Source organism: Cololabis saira, chromosome 19 (assembly GCF_033807715.1).
Source record: "Cololabis saira isolate AMF1-May2022 chromosome 19, fColSai1.1, whole genome shotgun sequence".
Taxonomy (NCBI): Eukaryota; Metazoa; Chordata; class Actinopteri; order Beloniformes; family Belonidae; genus Cololabis; species Cololabis saira.
In genome coordinates, this window is record NC_084605.1 from 12,997,382 (window position 1) to 13,017,474 (window position 20,093).

A 20,093-nucleotide genomic window follows, 5' to 3' on the forward strand; every position below is an offset into this window, starting at 1 on the left:
ACCAGAATTGGCACACATACTCCTTAGGGGTTGCTCTTTTGATAAAACCATTGTGCCAGAAAAAAAAAAAGATGGCAGCCTTTTTTCAAGATGGCCGCCATCGAATATACAGTAATATTGCATTTCGCAATAAAATCCTTTGTTGTTGAGTTGTCCTATTGGAATGATCTTGGTGTCAAATCATAACCTTTTCACTATGTAGAATCTAAATTTGGACCAATGGACTTACTCATTGGCTTCCTGGTGCCATATATCAGTCCCAGAATCCTAATAGTCTGCAAAATTTGAGTTTTTTTTGTTATATTAACACTGGTAAAATGGATGACAGTGTATACTTTAGTATTGTTAAAGGTTTTGTGTGTGGTTTTTTTGGCACAATGGTTTTATCAAAAGAGCAACCCCTGAGGAGTATGTGTGACAATTTTGGTGCTTGTAGCCGCAACTGAACGATTCACCTGTTTTCTGCCTGTTATTTCTCTAACTATTAGGATCTTAGTAAATCGGGCCCATAGTGTAAGTCCAGCTCCGGCGCTAGGACCCAGTTCACGTGAGCGTGTTTTAGTTTGCCAGAGGGAGGAGACGGTGAACAATAAAGGCTGATTTATGGTTCCGCGTTACACCAACGCAGAGCCTACGGAGTACGCTCTGCGTTGGTGTAACGCAGGACCATAAATCAGGCGTTAGTGAGCTGACTGGTAGGACCAGCAGAGGTACCACATCTGAACCCCCACCTCACCACAACTCCAGTGTCCCGCTGCATGGGCAGTCTGAGCAGACCGAGCTGCCGACGGTGACAGCTGAGCTGATTTCAGTCAGAGTGGGAGCTTGAAGAATTGTCTTTGCAGAGATCAGAGCTTTTGCAGAGTCCCCTGCTGAGCATGGAAGTTGAATGAATGAGCTCTTCTGAGTGTGTGTGGTGCTGAAGTGGGTCATGCGGACCGCTGGAGGAGCGACAGATAAACACTGCTTGGCAGCTTGAGACGGTGGGCGCTCAGAGAGGAGGGACCCCCACTCCTCATCTCAGCATCCTATAGCCTCATCTGAGCTTCAGACGTGGTTTTCATCTCATCTGTCTTCAAAAGAGAGAGCCTCAACCTGAAGAAGAGCATCTCCAGAAACAGGGCAAGCATCACCTCGAGCGGGCAGCATCCAGCACAAAGACGGACCGGGGATCAAGCGTTGGCAGCTGCGAAACTTCAGATTTATTTTTTTTCCCCTCATGAAATTTGTGCATATTTTCTGAAAGCCAGTAACTGATCGATATCTACAAAAAGACCATTGCATTAGTCTCCATCAAGAGCCAGAGGAGCGAGCAGAGCGCAGCGGCTCTGCTGGTCGAGCGGATGCAGGACCATGGAGGAGAGAGACAGGTCGCCAGCAGGTGAGCGAGTAACACCTTGATGCACCCCGAGGTGCCGGAAAACTGGGTCAGAGGGAACGAAACAAGAAACAGTTACAAAAAGGAGAAGAAATCTTAAATATATGTTGTAATAAAACCTAAAATCCTTTTTATTTTTATGCATAAACCTCACTGTTTTGTACGACGGAGTATTAGGGCCAAACTAAGACAAAAAAATGGAAATTACGAGAATAAAGTCATAATAATACCAGAATAAACTCGTAATATTTTGAGAAAAAAGTCGTAATATTTTTGAGAATAAAGTCGTAACATTACGAGAATAAAGTCGTAAAATTACGAAAATAAAGACATAATATTACCAGAATAAAGTCGTAATATTTTGAGAATAAAGTCGTAACATTACGAGAATAAAGTCGTAATATTAAATATATTATAAATATATAAATATAACTTCACAAGATGCTCAATATTCCTCATTTTAACACAGGGAGAATACTGCTCTTCCTGTTAGAGTTCTCATAAATTACGACTTTATTCTCATAAATTACGACTTTATTCTCGTAATATTACGACTTTATTCTCGTAATGTTACGACTTTATTTTCGTAATATTACGACTTTATTCTCGTAATATTACATTATTCTCGTAATATTATGAATTTATTCTCATAATATTACGACATTATTCTCATAATATTACGACTTTATTCTATTACGACTTTATTCTCGCAACATTATGACTTTATTCTCGTAATTTTACGACTTTATTCTCATTATATTATGACTTTATTCTCGTAATTTCCTATATATTTTTTTTTGTCTTAGTTTGGCCCTAATACTCCCTCGTAGTTTTGAGACTTTAATAATGACATTCTTTTTTGACCTATTCTGATGCCCTGGTTGTATGTAAATTGGTTGTCTGAACTTTGACACATTCATTTGCATTTGAAAGCCAGCAGCACATCAGCACATCCTCAAAATCAGCAGGTTCTATGCAGCAATCTCCATTATTCAGTAATAATTTCTAAAGAGTTAAACTGGTTCAGCTGAGGCACTGTTTGTTTTTCACTCATACTCATGTCTGAACCCGGCACATTTGTTTCTTTTGTGTGGCTGCCTGGTGCTGATGGATGTGAGGGCATTGGGGTTACTCCACTTTTTTAATGGCTCTTTAATACTTCGTCCAAGCCAGGCAGGTGATATCTCATCTTTAAAGCCTTCTAATGCATTTAAATGAGCAGCTGACTTGCAAATCACATAAAAGCAAAATCTAGAGCCCGCTAATGGACTGTAAACGAACAACAACCCTCAGATAGCTACTCACGTGAAAAACAAGCCCCATGTATGCATGTATGTATGTATGTATGTATGTATGTATGTATGTATGTATGTATGTATGTATGTATGTATGTATGTATGTATGTATGTATGTATGTATGTATGTATGTATGTATGTATGTATGTATGTATGTATGTATGTATGTATGTATGTATGTATGTATGTATGTATGTATGTATGTATGTATGTATGTATGTATGTATGTATGTATGTATTAAAATCAAATATAGTCAGGTCTTAAATTAAGTAAACACAACCTTGAATGGACATCAACATAAAACAGAATACTGGTGTTATTTATTTTAAAAGGTCTAAGCCAAAATACAGAAACTATGTGTGAAAAACTAAACACACCTTAGAATTGTGTGGCTTGTACAACCATCTTCAGCTGCAATAACTTAAAGTAATAATTTCGGGTATGATATTAAGTGTCTGCCACATTCTCATCAATGCATTTTGATCCGCTCTTTTTATAACAATTGCTTTAGTTTAGAGGTTTCAATATTCAGTTGTTCACGGTCACATTATTTTACCAGGGATGTTGTTTAGTTTTCGACAGGACTGTTGCACCACCATTATTTTCCTTTTTAGACGCATTTTTTCGTAGATGTTATGTTGAGATCACCTCCTTGTTGCACGGCCCAATTTCAGTCAGGCTTTAGCTGCTGAACCTCCGGCCTCGCGAATACTTTGTAGTTCATGGCTGATTCAATGACCCTGAGGTGTCCTGGTCCTGTGGCTGCAAAACAACCCCAAATGATCAAACTTCCTCCACCGTGTTTGACAGTTGGTGTGAGATGTTTCTTCTCATGCCGTGTTGTATTTTAGTCACTCATTAACATACACCTGAATAGTATAAACAAACTGGCTAACTTTCAAAGGCTCTGTATTTATAGAAAGAGTTATTTGCCAATGATCAACTGATAAAGAGCCCTTTATCAGCTGCACCTGGCTGCTACATATCCCCGTAACTCCTATACAAACAGTAAAGATAAGATTATGTTAAACTGATCCTGCATTTGGCTTAATTTTTGTTAAATAAATAATAACACAATATGTAATGTGGCGATGTTCACCTGTGATTGTATATACCTAACTCTAAGACAGTGAGGAATAGATATTTTCCAAACATAAAAATTGAAGGCAGATGTACTTTTTTCACACTGTAACAGATTTGTTTTAGTCAGCATTGTTGAAGAGGTTGAAATGTTTTTCTTTGGCAGAGCTGTTTTTGTAAAAAGGAGCGCAAATATTAAAAACAATCCTGAGACAAAGCTGCTCTTCCTGAGAGAATGTTGTATTTGATAGATTTGAAATATAAAATATAAATTGTAGTGGTCTTCTACGTTCATATTGGCATGAGGAAAGGATCACCACATTTAGGTCGATTTCAGTGACGACCAGCGAATAAGCCCCCTACTCAGTAGACCTGCGTATAAAATGGGACACATTTCATGTGAAATTATGCCCAGCATAGCATCCATGACCGAGTCCCATCTCTGCCCCTTGGATGCTGCAGACGCTACAAGACCCAAATAAACTGGTGTCAGTAACACACAGGTCTATCATGATCATTTACAAACTGGAGCTAAAAGCTGGGCGTCTGTAAAAGATAGAGGACATTTTGCAATCACAGTCTGCCTGCATGTTGGCTGCCAATGGAGAACCTGGCACACGCACACATAGAGACACATGAAGAACAAAAGCTCGAGCCCTGCAGGGTGGACATAAAGACACAATACAAAGACCTTTGCTGTGTAATCACAAAGTGTCAGTCTGTGCTGGATATGTCTTTCTTCCATTTGTCATGCCGCCCCCCAACAGCGAATAATATGTCATTAATTTGCTCATCAATGTTTATTCTATTTACTTGTCTTTTCAATTTTTGATCATTGACATGAGACCCCTTTTGCTGTGAAAGCACAACTAGTTTTCAGTTTAAGAGAGAGAGAGAGATACAGGGTTTCGTAAATGCACTCAAAGCAATCAATATTAGTCAATGGATGGTTAGAGGTTATTGTATATGAGTAGCATAACTAATCCCCAAATACTCCAGTTACATCATTTAGCCATTTACTGAGCTCACATTAGAGTCAGATTTCTCCATACTTCACATCAAAGGGACACAGTCTATGTGGTATAAGGAAGGGGTGCTTCCATTTCTCTCTCACTGGATTTCCCCAGTTCTTCTTTATTATTTTTTTCATGATATGAAGCCTCCTTATTACCAGGAAGCAATGAAGTTGAAGTCAGGTACAGTTTTTGATCCACAGGTACTTTATTGCAGTTCAGCAGACCAGTAAGGGTGACGGTGACAGCGATCATGATTGACAGTCATAATCAGGTGGCCTGGGAGGTGTTTACCCCAAAAGCCTTAAACTGCAGTAACGATGGAATCTGCCAGGGGATAAACAGGGCCTTGCAGATGATTTGACTCCCCCGTCATGATTCCCATTGCTCCAAATAGCTTAGAAAGAAATAGATGGCCTGATTTCAAAAAGTCAAAGAAATGTGACATCTTGAAGCTTATTGTTTTATAAAATTGTAAGCGATATGATCAATATTGCTGGAATAATTGTTTAATCCATCTCTACTGTCTCACAATGTTGCAGCAATGAAACGATTTCCTGTTTGAGTAATTTTATTTTCCCTGAAAAATGTTCTGTGAGATTCTTTGTCCGTCTCTCCTCTTCAGCTGAGGTCTCTAATGATTTTATTCTAATGTCTACCTGTGAAGGCCGTGCCAAATCGTTGCCTTTTGACTTTTCAGTATAAAAATAAATGAATTCTGCAGACTCCCCCAAAAATCTTTCCCTGTGTCACTGGCAATGACAACATCCCAAAGCATGATTGATCAACCCCCATGCTGCTTCTTCTTCTTTAAAAAAAATTAAACCCTGCAATCTTTTTTCTTTGCACAGCGGGAAGACAAAACACAAATTGCTCAGAAGAGTTTTATAGAATCTTTGATCTTTTTTGCAGACGTCATTTCACGGTCAGCCCAATTAAAACCGCTTTTTTTTTTTTTTTCATGTTTGTAATTTTGCTGAGGGGCCTTTGCTCTCAACGTTGAGCCAAAAGTCCTTGGAGTGTCACCACACACAGCTAATCTCAACTCTCAAGTGTAGGGAACAATTCACCTTGGGTTGCCCCTCCTTTGGTGGTATAGGTCATCCCAACAGGAGGCAGATGGCTGCCAACATTTCTGCTCCAGTCTTTCAGTAGCGAGGCTAAGGTCGTTCTGTTGGGTTTGTCACATGCAGTAGAGAGAGAAAACGATGATAAGGAAGAGAGAGAGGAAGGCAAGGAGAGTCAGCAGCATTTTACACAGCACTCTCACCCAGCAGGGAGTCATAGAGCCCAGAACAGGTGATTTGTCAAAGTGGCCTCGGCTGACGGTTTACCTATCGCAACACAGCAAGTGTCATTCCTTGTGTTGACATGGACACAAAGACCACCATGAGGTTGCTGTACCCCTGAGGAAGGGGATGTTTTTTTACGCTTACATGAGGAACAAATTGTTTTACCTGCAACTGGCCTTTGTGAGGAATGGTGTCTACTTTTGATCCAATGATGTGCTTTCCATGTTAAAACAACAAGTCAAATACACACAGGGGGAAAAAAAGATGCCATCTATATATTTTTGATCTATCATCAGTCACACAGTGAGAGAAACAACTTCAGTCACATTTTATTTTGCTCAGTGGCTTCAGTGCGACCCAGAAGCGAAGCAAGTTGGACAATTTGACAGTAAATTGGACAGGAGAGATCAGCCCTCATCCATAATGGCTCTTTTGCCAAGAGCAAAGAAACTAGTACATTAGTACAGACAGAGGTAAAGATGTGGAGCGTGTTCTGCAGTCTCATTCTTTTATTAGACCCATGCATGTTTAGAATTGAAGGAACAGAAGAATCAGGAAACTCTAATATTGTCATCTTTACTTAACAGCCAGATGTATGTCTATTTTCTTAAACAAATGGAGTAAAATTGTCAGTCTGTTTGTGTGGAAACGAGTGTGAGGTTGTTGAAAACCTTTCATCTATCCTTTTATGGAATCACTGAAAATGGGCTGCCTTCAGATTACGAATTGGCACAGGCTTTCTTGTCACAATGAAAATGTCCCTATTATTGTAGTTAGTACAGCTTCCCACAATGACAGCAGACAATGGTTGGATAAGCAGCCGGCCCAGGGGTCTGTTTTTTTAATTTTTTTTTAAAGGCTTGCAGATAATTAACACTAAGTTAGAATGACGCAGAAGCCCCGGATATTCAAATGCACCTAAAGCCAGAGTCTCATTTGTATGTGAAGTATATGAATGCTACCTTGTCTCTTGCTGCCTGAGAGGACAGGAGAGGAGCTGAGGGGCAGTGTGGTGGATCAGTGGGGCATGAGGCAGTGGAGCTGAGCACGAATGCTGTAGCTGTGCTGAGACTCACAGCTGCTCCCTCTCAGAGGTACAAGCACAAAGGGCCTTTGATAGACGGTCCATAGGGACCGATACACCCTTATCACGGATCACCCCTGCCTTTCCTCCTAAACACTAGAAGAGAAACGCTTGCATACAATCATCTCCCACATAGCTTCATCACACTTTTGAGGTACCAGACTGCATTTTTTAGTTCCTGTTGAAGCTACCGCAGGCCTAATTACTCATCATATTTTAGGACTTTTAATCCAGTTCTGCAAAGGAAATGGAGGAGGGGGGAGTTGTCTTTATGGAAGCTGAGTAATGTGATTAGGGTCCATGCTGGAGTGCTGTGCATTCAGCTAGTGGATCTCCCTGCCAATAAACAAGCACTCCCCACTCAGTTCTCACTGATTGGGGCTATGGGGCCATGCAGGGTGGGCGGTCAGAGGGAAATGTGCTTCCAGTCTATCTGACTCTCCTGTTTAAATGTTTAGTCACAGAACTTGGACCACTGACTGGTTTGCACAATGACCAAGTTTTGTGTTGACATGAGACCCCTTTTGCTGTGAAAGCACGACTAGTTTTCAGTTTAAGAGAGAGAGAGCGAGCATACTCAGCATGAGTTGGCTACAATATTGACAGTTTCTTATATAACCACCTTCACAGTTATGATAAAATCAAGAAGCAAGTGTTATCTGCAAAGATACATAAGGTGCACAGGGCAAAACTTCTATTTTCGTTTGTTTCTAAAAAAGAGTGGTGAGCCGAGTACATAAGGCTTCAAAAGGTTACATCTTGTTTTAGTTTCTCACTGTCTGATAGCTATAATTATCATGTTCTTCCCCCGAGATCAACACCTTCCAAATTTCTGAATAAAACGTCCTTATCCATGTTATCCACCCTATAGCACGCATAGGTGATGCATTGTTAATTCACCTTTCTTCCCCCTGAATGTACCCTGCAGGCAACACACATTTACAACACTCTTGTTTAAGTGCTTTGAACTTGGTTTAAAGCAGTGGTGCTATGAAACTGGCTGCAGGGAAACAAGGAGAACAAAGAGCAACACATTTGGCTCTGAAAGACAGATGAAAACGGCCATCAGCAAAATGGTTTGTGCTGATTTGATGCCTATTAGTATTATGCGTGTGCATGCTGTGCATGATCGGATGATTAAATTTGATTGTGTGCAGGGAGGGGAGGGATTAAAGAGGGACAGAGACAATGGTTGAGATCATTAGTGGGAGCCACATCTTTCATTGGAGGGTTTATTTTGTTCAATTTTCCAATAGTTTTAGTTTTTTTTGTCATTACTGTACGGTAATTTTACCATTTGTTCAGACCGTAAAAAAACATACAGTCACTTCACTCACATTTTCAGTCTCAGATTTTCTCAATTTCTGCTGAACAAAGTAGCAACAGCTTTGCTCTTGAAGGATTTAATTTTTTTCTGATTTTGAGATCAAATTAAAGATAGCCTAATTTAAAAGCTACACCAATAACACTCCCTGCTTTTTTTTTGTTTTCCAATGGCTCCACTATTTCCACTGTGGAATTTAATGTTATATTTAATGTGTGTGTAGCTCATACTGGGCACAAATTAGCTTGCCTGTCTTCGCAGCATGTACAACCCTTGAAGCTGTCAGCTCTCTCGATTTGTTGCCATTTGTTATTCACTGTATTGATTTTCACATTGCTGTTTGCCAGTAAGTGCTGTCTGAGATCTGCCATACCTGAAAGCCGGCCAGAGTGATCCAGAGCCAGCAGGAAGTTCAGTATATTTCCTGGATTGATGGCATTTAAATAGGGGTCTGTTAAAAAAAGTTCCCAATTTAACTATCCTTTGAGAGTCAGTGTGTTGAGGAGAGAATATCGTGTGACCGTGATATTCAAGGATTTTCTGTCATAAATATATGAACAGCTTTATTTTGGTTGCCATCGTCATACAAGCAGTCTCACAGGATGAAATAATCATGAAAATCTCACAGCTAAAAGGTTCCTGGTTCAAATCCCCTCTGGGGTCTTTGCTGTCAGTCTTTGCATGTTCTATAAAATGTATACACAATTTTCCGTGCTTTTTTCTTTGTCCTCATGGACATTCAAGTCCCATAGCAACCACTGATGTTTAAAAGGAGCTTCACTCTGAAATGGGTTAAACTGATGTTGAATCAATATTTTATACATTACAACCTACCCAGTTAATGCAAGTCATAGAAAACTATCCATCTATTGTCTATAGCCACCTCTTCCCCGTCATGGTCAGAGAAGCCCATCCCAGCTGCTTTCTCGTCAAAGCCAGTTGTGCATCTTGGTGACCAGTCTACTACAAAATAGCTCACCCTCAGTTAGAGGCCAAATTAGATACATGTTTTTGGACTGTGAGAGGACTGGAGTACATGGGAAAAACACATGCAAGCGCAGGAAGAACATTCAAACAAAGAATGGCAAGACCACAAGGGTTTGAACCAGGAACCTTTGCACTGTGAACAAACTCATGTAAACCACCAAGCAACCACGTTTCCCACACTGAAAACAACTTAGGATAAGTGATTAAAAGGTATTTGGTCATTGTTGGGAAAACATCATGGTTCTGAATTGTCAGAACTTCTGTGGGGTCAGTCAGCTAAACCTTACACATGGCTTTTGTTTAAAAAGTAAATGTGAGAAACATCTCAGATTGAAATATCCTTTTTTTTGGATTGCTGGCTAATGAGTGCTGGTATCTTGGCTGACCACACAAGACATGTTGGACACACAAACCTCCTACATACTTCCACCTGGAACATGACTTGGAATACTGTGCTGCCCAAAAAGGCCCAATTTTGTGTTTGGTTGGTTTGAAGTTGGTTTACACATTTTCCCAAATTGCATCAGACAGATGGTTGAAGCCAGTATGGGGCAAAGATGATCTTTCTGATTGCATCCAAAATATTTAAGTGGGCATGGCTCGTGACCCAAGAGCCCTCCTGGTATGATCAGTGATAATGTTTCAAAGCAGACGGTTCGTGTATTGGGACCAGATGGTGAATTTTAATGACTGAACACAAAGTTGTAGTGCAATGCATCACTGACACATGAGACGACCACGAATAAGCAGAGACATGTTCAGAAGCTAATTACAAGAGATCAATACATAAAACATAAAAAAAAGAAAATTATCACAATTTTCAAAGAATTATGAGACCAGAACAAATTTTGATGTATGCATTTCCAGGAGCAAGTCTTGTCAGAGCATTTTGTAAATGAAATCAGAAATGCAAGGTGTGGTGGAAGTTTCTGAGGTAATTTGGTACTAATAAGTCCTAATGGTGGTTACAATTATTTTAATGATATTTAAATGTCTGCATTTGTGTCGGAATGGAGTAATACTAGACTGACTCAAAGATTTCTGACAGCAAAACTGACAGCAAAATCAAAAATGCTCCCTGACCCAATACAGAGGTTCTTTTCAATTCAGGAGACTCGTTACAATCTTAGAGGTGTCTGTAATTTCACAGTACAAATGGCTAAAAAAGGTATGAAAAGGAGATGTGTCTCCATTACTGGAGTTAAATTCTGGAATGATGCCAACATAAATTTAAAAACATGTCATTCTTTTGTTGTATTTAAGAAAATGGTTTGTACAGCTATTTTTGAAGCTTATAAGTGCAATTGACCATCTGTTAATGTTTCTTTGCTTTTCTATTGTTTCTTTGCCTTTTGTTGTTTCTTTGCTTTTCTATTTTCTTTTTGGTTTTCTGGAGGTCGGTAGCCAAAAATAGAAAGTTGGTACTATAGGATAGGCTTTTATAAGCAGTTTGCTTCTGCCTATGCCTTTTCAGTTATTGTTCAACACATTTTTTTGGTTTTGTATGAAAAGTTAATGCTGTGTAAAATGTTTTTTTGGTGTTGTTTTGTGTTGCAATGACTAAATAAACTTAATTCATTCATTCATTCATTCATTCATTCATTCATTCATTCATTCATTCATTCATTCATTCATTCATTTCCCTCCGTTTTCATCAGTCTGCCCCACAGCGTCAAGGCGAGCCTGTCTCTTTCTCCGTCCGGACCAGGACGAGCAGGTAGCGGCGGAGGTTCTCCTACGTCCAAAATGGGCTTCTGCGGAGGGGTGCCGGTGGAGGACATGCAGGCCCTGGCCATCACCTCTCTGTCAGCAGCAGATGTAGCCAAACAGTACGAGCACATCAGCGAGCTGGGGAAGGGCACATATGGCAAGGTGGACCTGGTGGCGCACAGGACACAGGGTGAGTTGGGTAACGCAGTGAAGGTGCCTCTCTTATTGGTTTGCCTGGACTATCAATCATCTTAAACTCTTTTGATGTCTGAATCCACATTACACCAGCGTGTCTCACAGCTGAGCTTAACAAACTAAAGCTGCTCATTATCGTGTGATATTTGAATGCTCTGTGGTGAGAAATTGTTGTCAACACAAAATCATTAAACATATTTTTAATGCTTATATATGTTGTAAGAAAGTCTAATTGAGACAGATTTAAGAACTGTTAAGTGGGGAGGCTGAGAGGGTATTGATAAACATCATATCACCTCTCCCCAGGGCCGCCGCAAGGGGTGTGCGAACCGTGCGACCGCACGGGGCCTCGCGCTATGGGCCGTTTTTTTTTTTATTTTTTATTTTTATTTATTTATTTTTTTTCAATTTTTTTTTTTCAATTTTTTTTTCGTTTTTTCCCTTATAAATATCAACAGTCACGTTCCATTACAGACCTAAATGTGTACTAGTCTGTGCATATCAATAAATATTTGTGCAATGATGCGCGTGTCTGTTGTTCAATACAACTGAACAGACCAAGCGCAGACACAAGCTGCTCTGATCCAGACGGGTGGAGTGTGTAACAAACTGTCACACAATGTCGAGAGAACGAGACAGAATCAGGAAATTTCCATCAGGGGATGAAAAAAGGAAAAAACTAAAGAAAATGGAAGAGTTTAATGCCTCTCTGAAAGGCTCGTTTGATAAATTTGTTACAAAAATCACCGATCCGACCGGGTCTCAAGCAGCCGTGGGGCCCCGCGTCGAGTCAAGCCCAGATGACGATGAGGCAGGGGAAGGTATCCAGTATTTTGCTAATTGGAGAGTTAAAATTGCGCATATAGACACCCGATCCGACCCGAAAAACCCAAAAATTTCGCTCGCGCGCTCGCTACGCTCACGCGCAGCCCCCCCAGCCATTTCGCACAGGGCCTCGCAAATCTCCCAGGCGGCTCTGCCTCTCCCGCTGTGATTAAACTGAAAGAATTAACATAGCAGTCACTTTCTTTTGAATAAAACTTGCAAATTGTTTTACCTATTTGATGCACAAGTTTTAAACTCCAGAAACTAATTTACATTTGACCTTCTCTTCTGCATGTTAACAAATAATTTCTTTAGGCACCAAAATGGCTCTGAAGTTTGTTACCAAGAACAAGACGAAGCTCAAAAGTTTCCTGCGGGAATACAGTCTAACCGGCTCGCTTAGCTGCAGCCCTTTCATCATCAAAGTGCTGGACGTGCTTTTCGAGACGGAAGACTGCTATGTGTTTGGACAAGAATACGCCCCCGCTGGAGACCTCTTCGACATCATACCACCGCAGGTAGCGCCACCATCCTTCCTACCAACATAATCTGAGCTGTGTCAGTCAGTGAAAATGGCTGTTCTGGGATTGGAGTCTTGTCTTTGTCCTGGTTTTCTTTCCACACAAAGCTCTTATCTTGCTCTAGTGCTATTCCAGTAGATATGCAGGGAGCGCTTGACTCCAAAGGTGTTCTTTAGAAAGACTGGAGTGAATTTTTTAACTCTTTTTTTTCAGATTTCCTGTTTCAATCAGTACTCTCAAACCTCCACTCAGTGTAACTTTAGCTAGTCTTTTTAATGGTATCGTAAACTGTTCACAATGAACCCCTTTCACTGTGCCTGCTCTCTAACAGAGAGTTTGTGTTTGTGAGGGTATATTAAACAAGGACGTAGGTTTGCATAGGGACGGTAGGGACATAACACTACCAACTTTTCAGGAGGCTCAAATTGTCCCCACCAACTTTTAAGCAACCTTATTTGCATTATATAATGAGTTCTGATATAAAGGTAATTTAGGTTGTCTTCCCAAATTTTGTAAGGATAGATTTGACCCTACCATTATTAAGTGAATTATTTTCATTATGTTCAGACTTATATTTACCCCTTTTCGCTTGCTGAATTTGCTGGTCCATTTTTTTCCCTCAAACGCACGTTTGATTGACTGATGACTTGACCATTTTTTCCATAATTGCTCAACCCACTGATGCATTTTAGAGATGAAAATAAGGAAAAAGAAGGTGAAAGAGACAACCAATTAAAGCAATGTACTGTATTACTCTTGTGGTGAAGGACAATGTAGGCTAACATGTAGTTCCATATATAGGTTAAGTAGTAGTTAAGAGATTATTAATAAGTTTGTATTTATTGTGTATGTTAATATATTTTAAGTTATGTTCAAATATTGCAATTTATATTGCTAATAAAATCCTGGAATATTCTGGAAGTTTTCAAAATGTTTCTTTGGTAGTTTTTGAAAACAAAGGTTTGAATCGAACCGTGTATCAGGTGAACCAATAGTATAAGTCAATACAGATTTATTTTGCATTGATCATTTAGCCTATCAATGAATTAGGTTCATATTCGTGACAAATTTAGCCCAATCTGTTTGGTCTTATTAATGTCCCGTCCCCAGAAAAAAGTGTACATGCAGGTTATGCTGTTATATCGTCCCTACCAATGTTGAGACCAAACCTACGCCCTTGATATTAAAGCCCCTTTTTTCTTCATGTCTCTTTTTTTAAGGTGGGCTTGCCAGAGGAAATGGTTAAACGCTGCATGCAACAGCTTGGCCTGGCGCTGGACTTCATGCACAGTAAAAACTTGGTGCACCGGGATGTCAAGCCTGAGAATGTGCTCTTGTTTGACCGCGAGTGCCGCCGCATCAAGCTGGCTGACTTCGGCATGACCCGACGCGTGGGCTGCCGTGTGAAGCGGGTGAGTGGCACCATCCCCTACACAGCCCCCGAGGTGTGTCGCGCCAACCGTGCAGAGGGTTTTCTCGTGACCACCAGTCTGGATGTGTGGGCATTTGGTGTGCTGGTCTTCTGCATGCTGACGGGCAACTTCCCCTGGGAGGCAGCGTTGCCAGCCGATGCCTTCTTTGAGGAGTTTCGACGCTGGCAGAAAGCAGGGTGTCCAGTGGGAACGTACCCATCTCAGTGGCGCCGCTTCACTGACGATGCTTTGCGAATGTTTCAGAGACTGCTCGCCGCCGATCCAGAAAAGCGCTGCGGGGTCAAGGACGTCTTCTGCTTCATCAAGTACGAGCTGGTCAGCGAGCTTAGACGCAGGGCATCTTACAGAGCAAAGAGAGGAGAGAGGTCCAGCTCTGGAGTCTGCACCGGGAGCTGCACCTCCTCCTCAACATCCACTTCTTCTCGTTCTTCCCACAGACACTCTGAGCCCTCCACCCCTCCGGGAACTTCCTGTCTGCGCCCAGCGCCTCTCAAACGTAGCGTCCTCTCCGACCCGCTCTCTCCCAGAGAGGAGTCTGGACAGCACCAGTCTCCTGGTCGAGACAAGAACAAAAGCCAGATGGTGATGGCAACAGCCATAGAAATCTGTGTGTAACCACATTTATGTTATTAGAAGAAACCAGATGGCTTTTCACACATAACAAGCTGTGAAGAGGTGTTAATGACCGCCACAGAGCACCGAGTGAAGAAGGAGAGGTACTTAAACAATGAAAGGGAGCCAGGATGCCATCCAAGCTTTGGAAATGGACATCATCAATCAGTGGCACACACTTGGACAGCTTCTTCCTGATTTTCAATGCCATGTAGGTTCTTATGTGTGACCAAAGACAGAGAAGCCATGCAGGTAGCGTTTAAAAGTCCACTGATTCTCCTCTGAAAGCTGCTCATTCCACAAACCTGACTTTTGCATTTTCTACCCATACACTGTGGTGGTGCTAATGAGCCTATACATAGATTCACTCCGTTTCTCTACTTCAGTGTGTTGTTATCTCTGAATTTTAGCACCTGAAAGACAAAATTTAATCTGATTATACAATGAAAGAAGATTGCGATTAGATGTAAACTGTTTGACTGCCATTTCTCAGACTTCCTGCCATCTTCCAATGGATAAACCACTTTAAACTCATTCAGGATTACACCTGAGAAAAGAAAAGAAACATTAATGTAGCAGTTTGCGTGAGATGTTTGTTCCTTGTAGGTGTCTAGGCCGAGAGACAGATTTTCACTTACGACATCAACTCAGGAAATTTCAATGGATCACTTCCTGTTGAATCATTAAAGGTAACCCACGTTGTGTCTGGAGGACACTTTTGAACAGTTCTCCGCTGCATCCATTTCCAGTTAAACACGAGACAATACAGGGACGGGCATTTTTCTGCCTAAAGAGGGTGAACAAGGAAGAGGTGGAAAAAAAAGTGATTTTTATTGTTTGTTTTCTACCTGCTGTGTATGTGTGCGTGTGCACATATGTATGTGTTTATATGTGTGGATGTGTGTGAGTTTTAGACATGTATATGTGTTTCAAATGCTAAAGCACACGATTTTTGTATAGGACGATGACTCTTAGAGAGGTCTACGACTATATTGTAAATATATTCTGTAAATATATATACATATTTATATATATTTCTCAAAGTGTACCAGGTTACCAGGTAGTTCAAATATGTAGCTGTACTAATTTTCTATAACAGGTTATGGGATAATGAGGTTTTTACAGATGTTACGGGGGCAATGCATTCTATGTAGCAACAAAATATAACAGATTGTACAGTCTATTACAAAAAGTAATGTGTATAAATATATAATCCAGAGCCAGTGACATTTTATAAAATAGTAGCAGCTGTTTTTTGTTTTTTCTTATTACTTTGTGGCTTTTGTTTTTGTCTTACTTGAATCAAGTGTTCTTGTACTAGAATTATTGAGCAGATTCCTGCAATAATCTGTGATCATTACCTTATCATGAGATTTCCAGATGTAATATGAGAGGTTAACTCACTCACTTAAAACTTATTGAAGGCTGTCATCCTTTCAACTCCTTCCCATCCATCAGTTCAGTTCAACTGAATTGATAAATGGTCTTGCACCTTTTTAATCTCATCCAGGTCTGACAAAGTGCTTTCGTTTCTCATTTATCCCTGAACACTGACACCCTTACACTGCAGGGCTTCTATTATATATTCACTTTACATATGGTGGCACTTTCCTTTTTACAATCATACAGAAGAGAGCACAGTGGGGTGCAGTGAGTGTTGTTCAGTGTCCTGCTCAAGGATGCTTGACGGAACTAGACATCAATCCAGCAACCTTCTAAATATAGGACAAGCAACTCTACCCACTGTGCCACAGCTGCCCCATCAGTTCAGTTCAGTCCAATCCAGATATCATGTAGAAAAACGGTCATTCAGTATTATAAAGTAACTATAAAAAATTAATCTGGAAGATTATAGCTGTTGGTGAGAATGATGTTCTGTAGCAGTCTGTATTGCAGCAAACCTGAAGAAGTATCAACTTTAATTATACTAAATTATACTCTGTGTGTCATATTGAGAATATGCAGTGTTGTCTGGTATGTTTTGCAACTTATGCAACATTTGTCAGCTCCAGGGGCTCCAGAGCAGTTCACAGCATAGTGTCAGTCTTCTGTATCAGTTTGTTCAGTTTTTAAGATGCTTTCTCTGATACTGCTGCCCCAACAGATGCTTGCAGATTAAACTGGACTATCCACTGCGGACAGACATCAAAAATATGCAAGATCTTGCTGCAAACTCTGAAAGAACCAAGATTTCCTAAAAAAAAATCTGCTCTTTCCCCTCTTTTAAAGAGCATGAGCATTGCATCTTCAATTTAATGACCGGGTTTCTATAATCGTCCACCACCTCCACCTTGTTCCCTTACAATGAAAATAATTCCCAGTTTTGGCAGTCCTCCCCACTCTCCTCTAATTTGATGTTAATGCTTCGGTCTATCAATTAATCCAAATGTATTACATTGATGGTGGGGCTCAGGTTGTCCACTCATTCACTCTCTCACAGAAGCTCTACAGTGTATATGATGCTCACCACATAGAAGACTCAAAAGGGATGATTGGACAGTTGATGAGTCATCTTTCTACACTATTTGACTGCCGAAATGCTCCATAATTATGCACTGGAAATTCTCAGTTACATGTCACATAATAATGCAGACAGGAAAGTTATAAAACCATGCACAATCAACAGTTCTCAGCTGTACTGTATTGGCCTGTACAGGCAAGGACTCTTATACACGAATGTTTCCTGCTAAGTCATTATCAAAACAAATCACGTCAAAACATATATCACGACACATTCCCAATATGTTTACTGTGTTAGCTTATCGACCGACACTTCAACTCGGTTTCATTACATAATTTGCAAATAATTCCTGAAATCCTACGAGTCACAGCGAGAGCAACTAGACATTTCACCAATTTGATGTCACCAGCATAGAAAAAAACATGCTGCAGACATTCTGCTTTGTTGCCTGGATAATTACAACATTTGTTTTCTAATTTTAGTGTGTCATGCAATGTTACAGTGGAACATTTAAATGCACTACAAACTTGTGTATAGTAAACTTTACAGTGAAAAAAGGACAATTCAAAAATAGCACAGGTGTTTATAGTCAGGGAAGATGATCTCTGTGTCAGGCGCTGATGATTTCCAGGATGCTGATTGATCATGACGGAGGGACATCTACAGCTACGGTTTTTAGGAAGATGCTGCTAATCATGAACACATCTTTCAAGCACAGAATGTTTGTTGCCGGTGCCTCGCTGTGTGCTCGATATCATTATTCTTTCCTCTTGAATTTTGTTGGTATTTGTCAAACCACATTTAATTTTTTCCATTGTCTTCCCTTGACAGCCCATCACTTCCATCGCCATAGTGACAGTAATGGGTTCTCAGGTTCAGTTTCTGTCTCCCTCTTGAACGTCAAGTCTAATTGAAGCCAAATTAAAAAAAAACCTGTGGCACAACCCCCTGTTAGCAATGCACAGCTCCCCAGTTGCTAGGGTTATTATACAACATTTCTGCTTAAACAAATTCACTGCCTTTTTTTGAGCAACTTTAAAGTCTCATCTGACAGGATCGAGGATAATAATGGCAGTTTCCTTATTGAGTTTGTGTCAAAGGAGTGCATTGTATCCTGAGAGGTTTTCAGAGTGTAAGGTAACGCAGCGCAACGCAGCTTATCACATTAAGGGGAGACACAACTGGTGAACTGAGTGAAAAAAGCAACAACTTTTGATTATGCTTCCACCGTATGTACCACAATCAAACTTGACAAGTTGACTATACACATGAATACAATTATTTTTTTTCTACAACATATTTTGTGAAGCAACATAAGTTAGATAATACTGTATGTAGCAAAATCTATTTCAATGAAAGAAAACTGAAGATTTGATTAAAGCACATTCAAAATTAATTTCAACAGCCATAAGAATTCAGTGTTGCACATGTTCTTAATGCTGCTGATGTAAATCAGGCTGCATCAACAAACCCTTGTGTAAAAACCTCAGCAACGTTTACTGCTACTTAAATGGAGATTTCTGACTGAGAATATGAAAAAAAGAAGGGAAAAGTTTTAAAAGTTTGTATTTTAAAATGTCATATTTTGATATTTTGATTATGATAAACTGTGTTGGTTACTGTTTTACCCAATGGAGACAGACTGCCTATGTGACCATTAAATGTCTCCATGTTGGTTATAAACATTGGATTTTGTTTCTGTGTGTGATAAAGTTTTAAACATTTTTTATTTGAATTATGAAAAATTGGCATTATAAAATTGATCTGATTTCATCTATTTGTCCAACAGACAACATTTCTTCACAAGTCTGAAATAGGACATAAAATAGAAGTTTTTTACCCAAAAAAGTGCTTTGCCTGTTGTGTCTCTACTTAATGTATTATAATATAACTGAGTTCATCCAGTTTAAAAAACAAAACTATATTGTACAGTGCAAATTATAACAAGTTACAAATGTATGTCAAATCATGTCTTGCAGCATTATGATTTAACATTATATAACGTCTGCATAAGAAAGACAGTTTTCTGATTTGAGCGGCTAATGTTTTGTTCTACACCAGAGCTAATTTTATCATTAAACTAATATCATAATGTGATTTTCATTTTATTTTGTTATGGATTATTTTGGCAGGAATTTTAAAGACTACTGTAGGTGTCAAGCTATGAGTATTTTTTCTTTTTAAATTTAATCCTGGTTTCATTAACAGTTTTTATGACAACAAACATTATTTGAGTATCTATTTGTAAATATAATATGTACTGTGTCTTTGACAAAATGTAAAAGGAATAAATAGAATGTTAATATATGTTGAAATAAATTTATTCACCACTATGGCTCCTGGGTGTTTCTGAGGCATGTTTAAAAGCAGTGTGACATTTTTTTTTTTTCTTCTGCAAAGCTTACTCAGCCCAGCCTTGTGTGGTCCCCAGACCACTAAATGAAGGTCAGCTTGAATCACACGTGATTTCCCAGGGCTTTGGCTTTGGTCCGGTTCGCCACAGAACCCCCCCAGACTACTTTAATGTTCTGCCTTCCGTCTGAAAAGCCCAATTAACAAATCTGTAGATAGGACTTATCTGCTGTTCTCAAAAAGCGAAAGGAGTTCAAGGACAGCTAGAATATGGTGCTGAAGATGATAACGGCTATCGTCCCACCACCCCCTTCATGTGGCATCTCATCTTTTGTGTTAAAGGGGAGGAGTTAGCTGAACTTGTTATCAGGGTGAGTTTAGACAGTGGCAGCAAGTGCTGGTGCATCTGCCGCCGAGGAAAACTAATCTGTTCAGACAGTACCAGAAAAACGAAAGGTCAGTCATGACACACCGTGTTTGTGTAGAGAGAGGAAGATTGTCCTTTGTGATAGTCTTATTACAGCATATT

At 39.9% G+C, this 20,093-nt stretch overlaps 1 protein-coding gene across 1 annotated transcript; it reads left to right on the forward strand.

The window, feature by feature from the left end:
• Window positions 1-758: 758 nt before the first annotated feature.
• On the forward strand, window positions 759-19,441 carry sbk1 (SH3 domain binding kinase 1). The gene is made up of 4 exons (XM_061708576.1): window positions 759-1,381; window positions 11,114-11,355; window positions 12,501-12,703; window positions 13,927-19,441. The coding sequence occupies exons 1-4, from the start codon at window positions 1,344-1,346 to the stop codon at window positions 14,752-14,754; spliced, it is 1,311 nt and encodes a 436-aa protein (XP_061564560.1). The 5' UTR covers window positions 759-1,343; the 3' UTR covers window positions 14,755-19,441.
• The last annotated feature ends 652 nt before the right edge of the window (window positions 19,442-20,093 follow it).

What these genes read in the sequence shown, in the direction of transcription:
- sbk1 (XM_061708576.1), top strand. Translation starts at nt 1,344, where the DNA reads ATGCAGGACCATGGAGGAGAGAGACAGGTCGCCAGCAG. An exon ending in GAGAGACAGGTCGCCAGCAG is followed by an intron (nt 1,382 to 11,113) that starts GTGAGCGAGTAA and finishes CGTTTTCATCAG; the next exon opens with TCTGCCCCACAGCGTCAAGG. An exon ending in TCGACATCATACCACCGCAG is followed by an intron (nt 12,704 to 13,926) that starts GTAGCGCCACCA and finishes TCTTTTTTTAAG; the next exon opens with GTGGGCTTGCCAGAGGAAAT.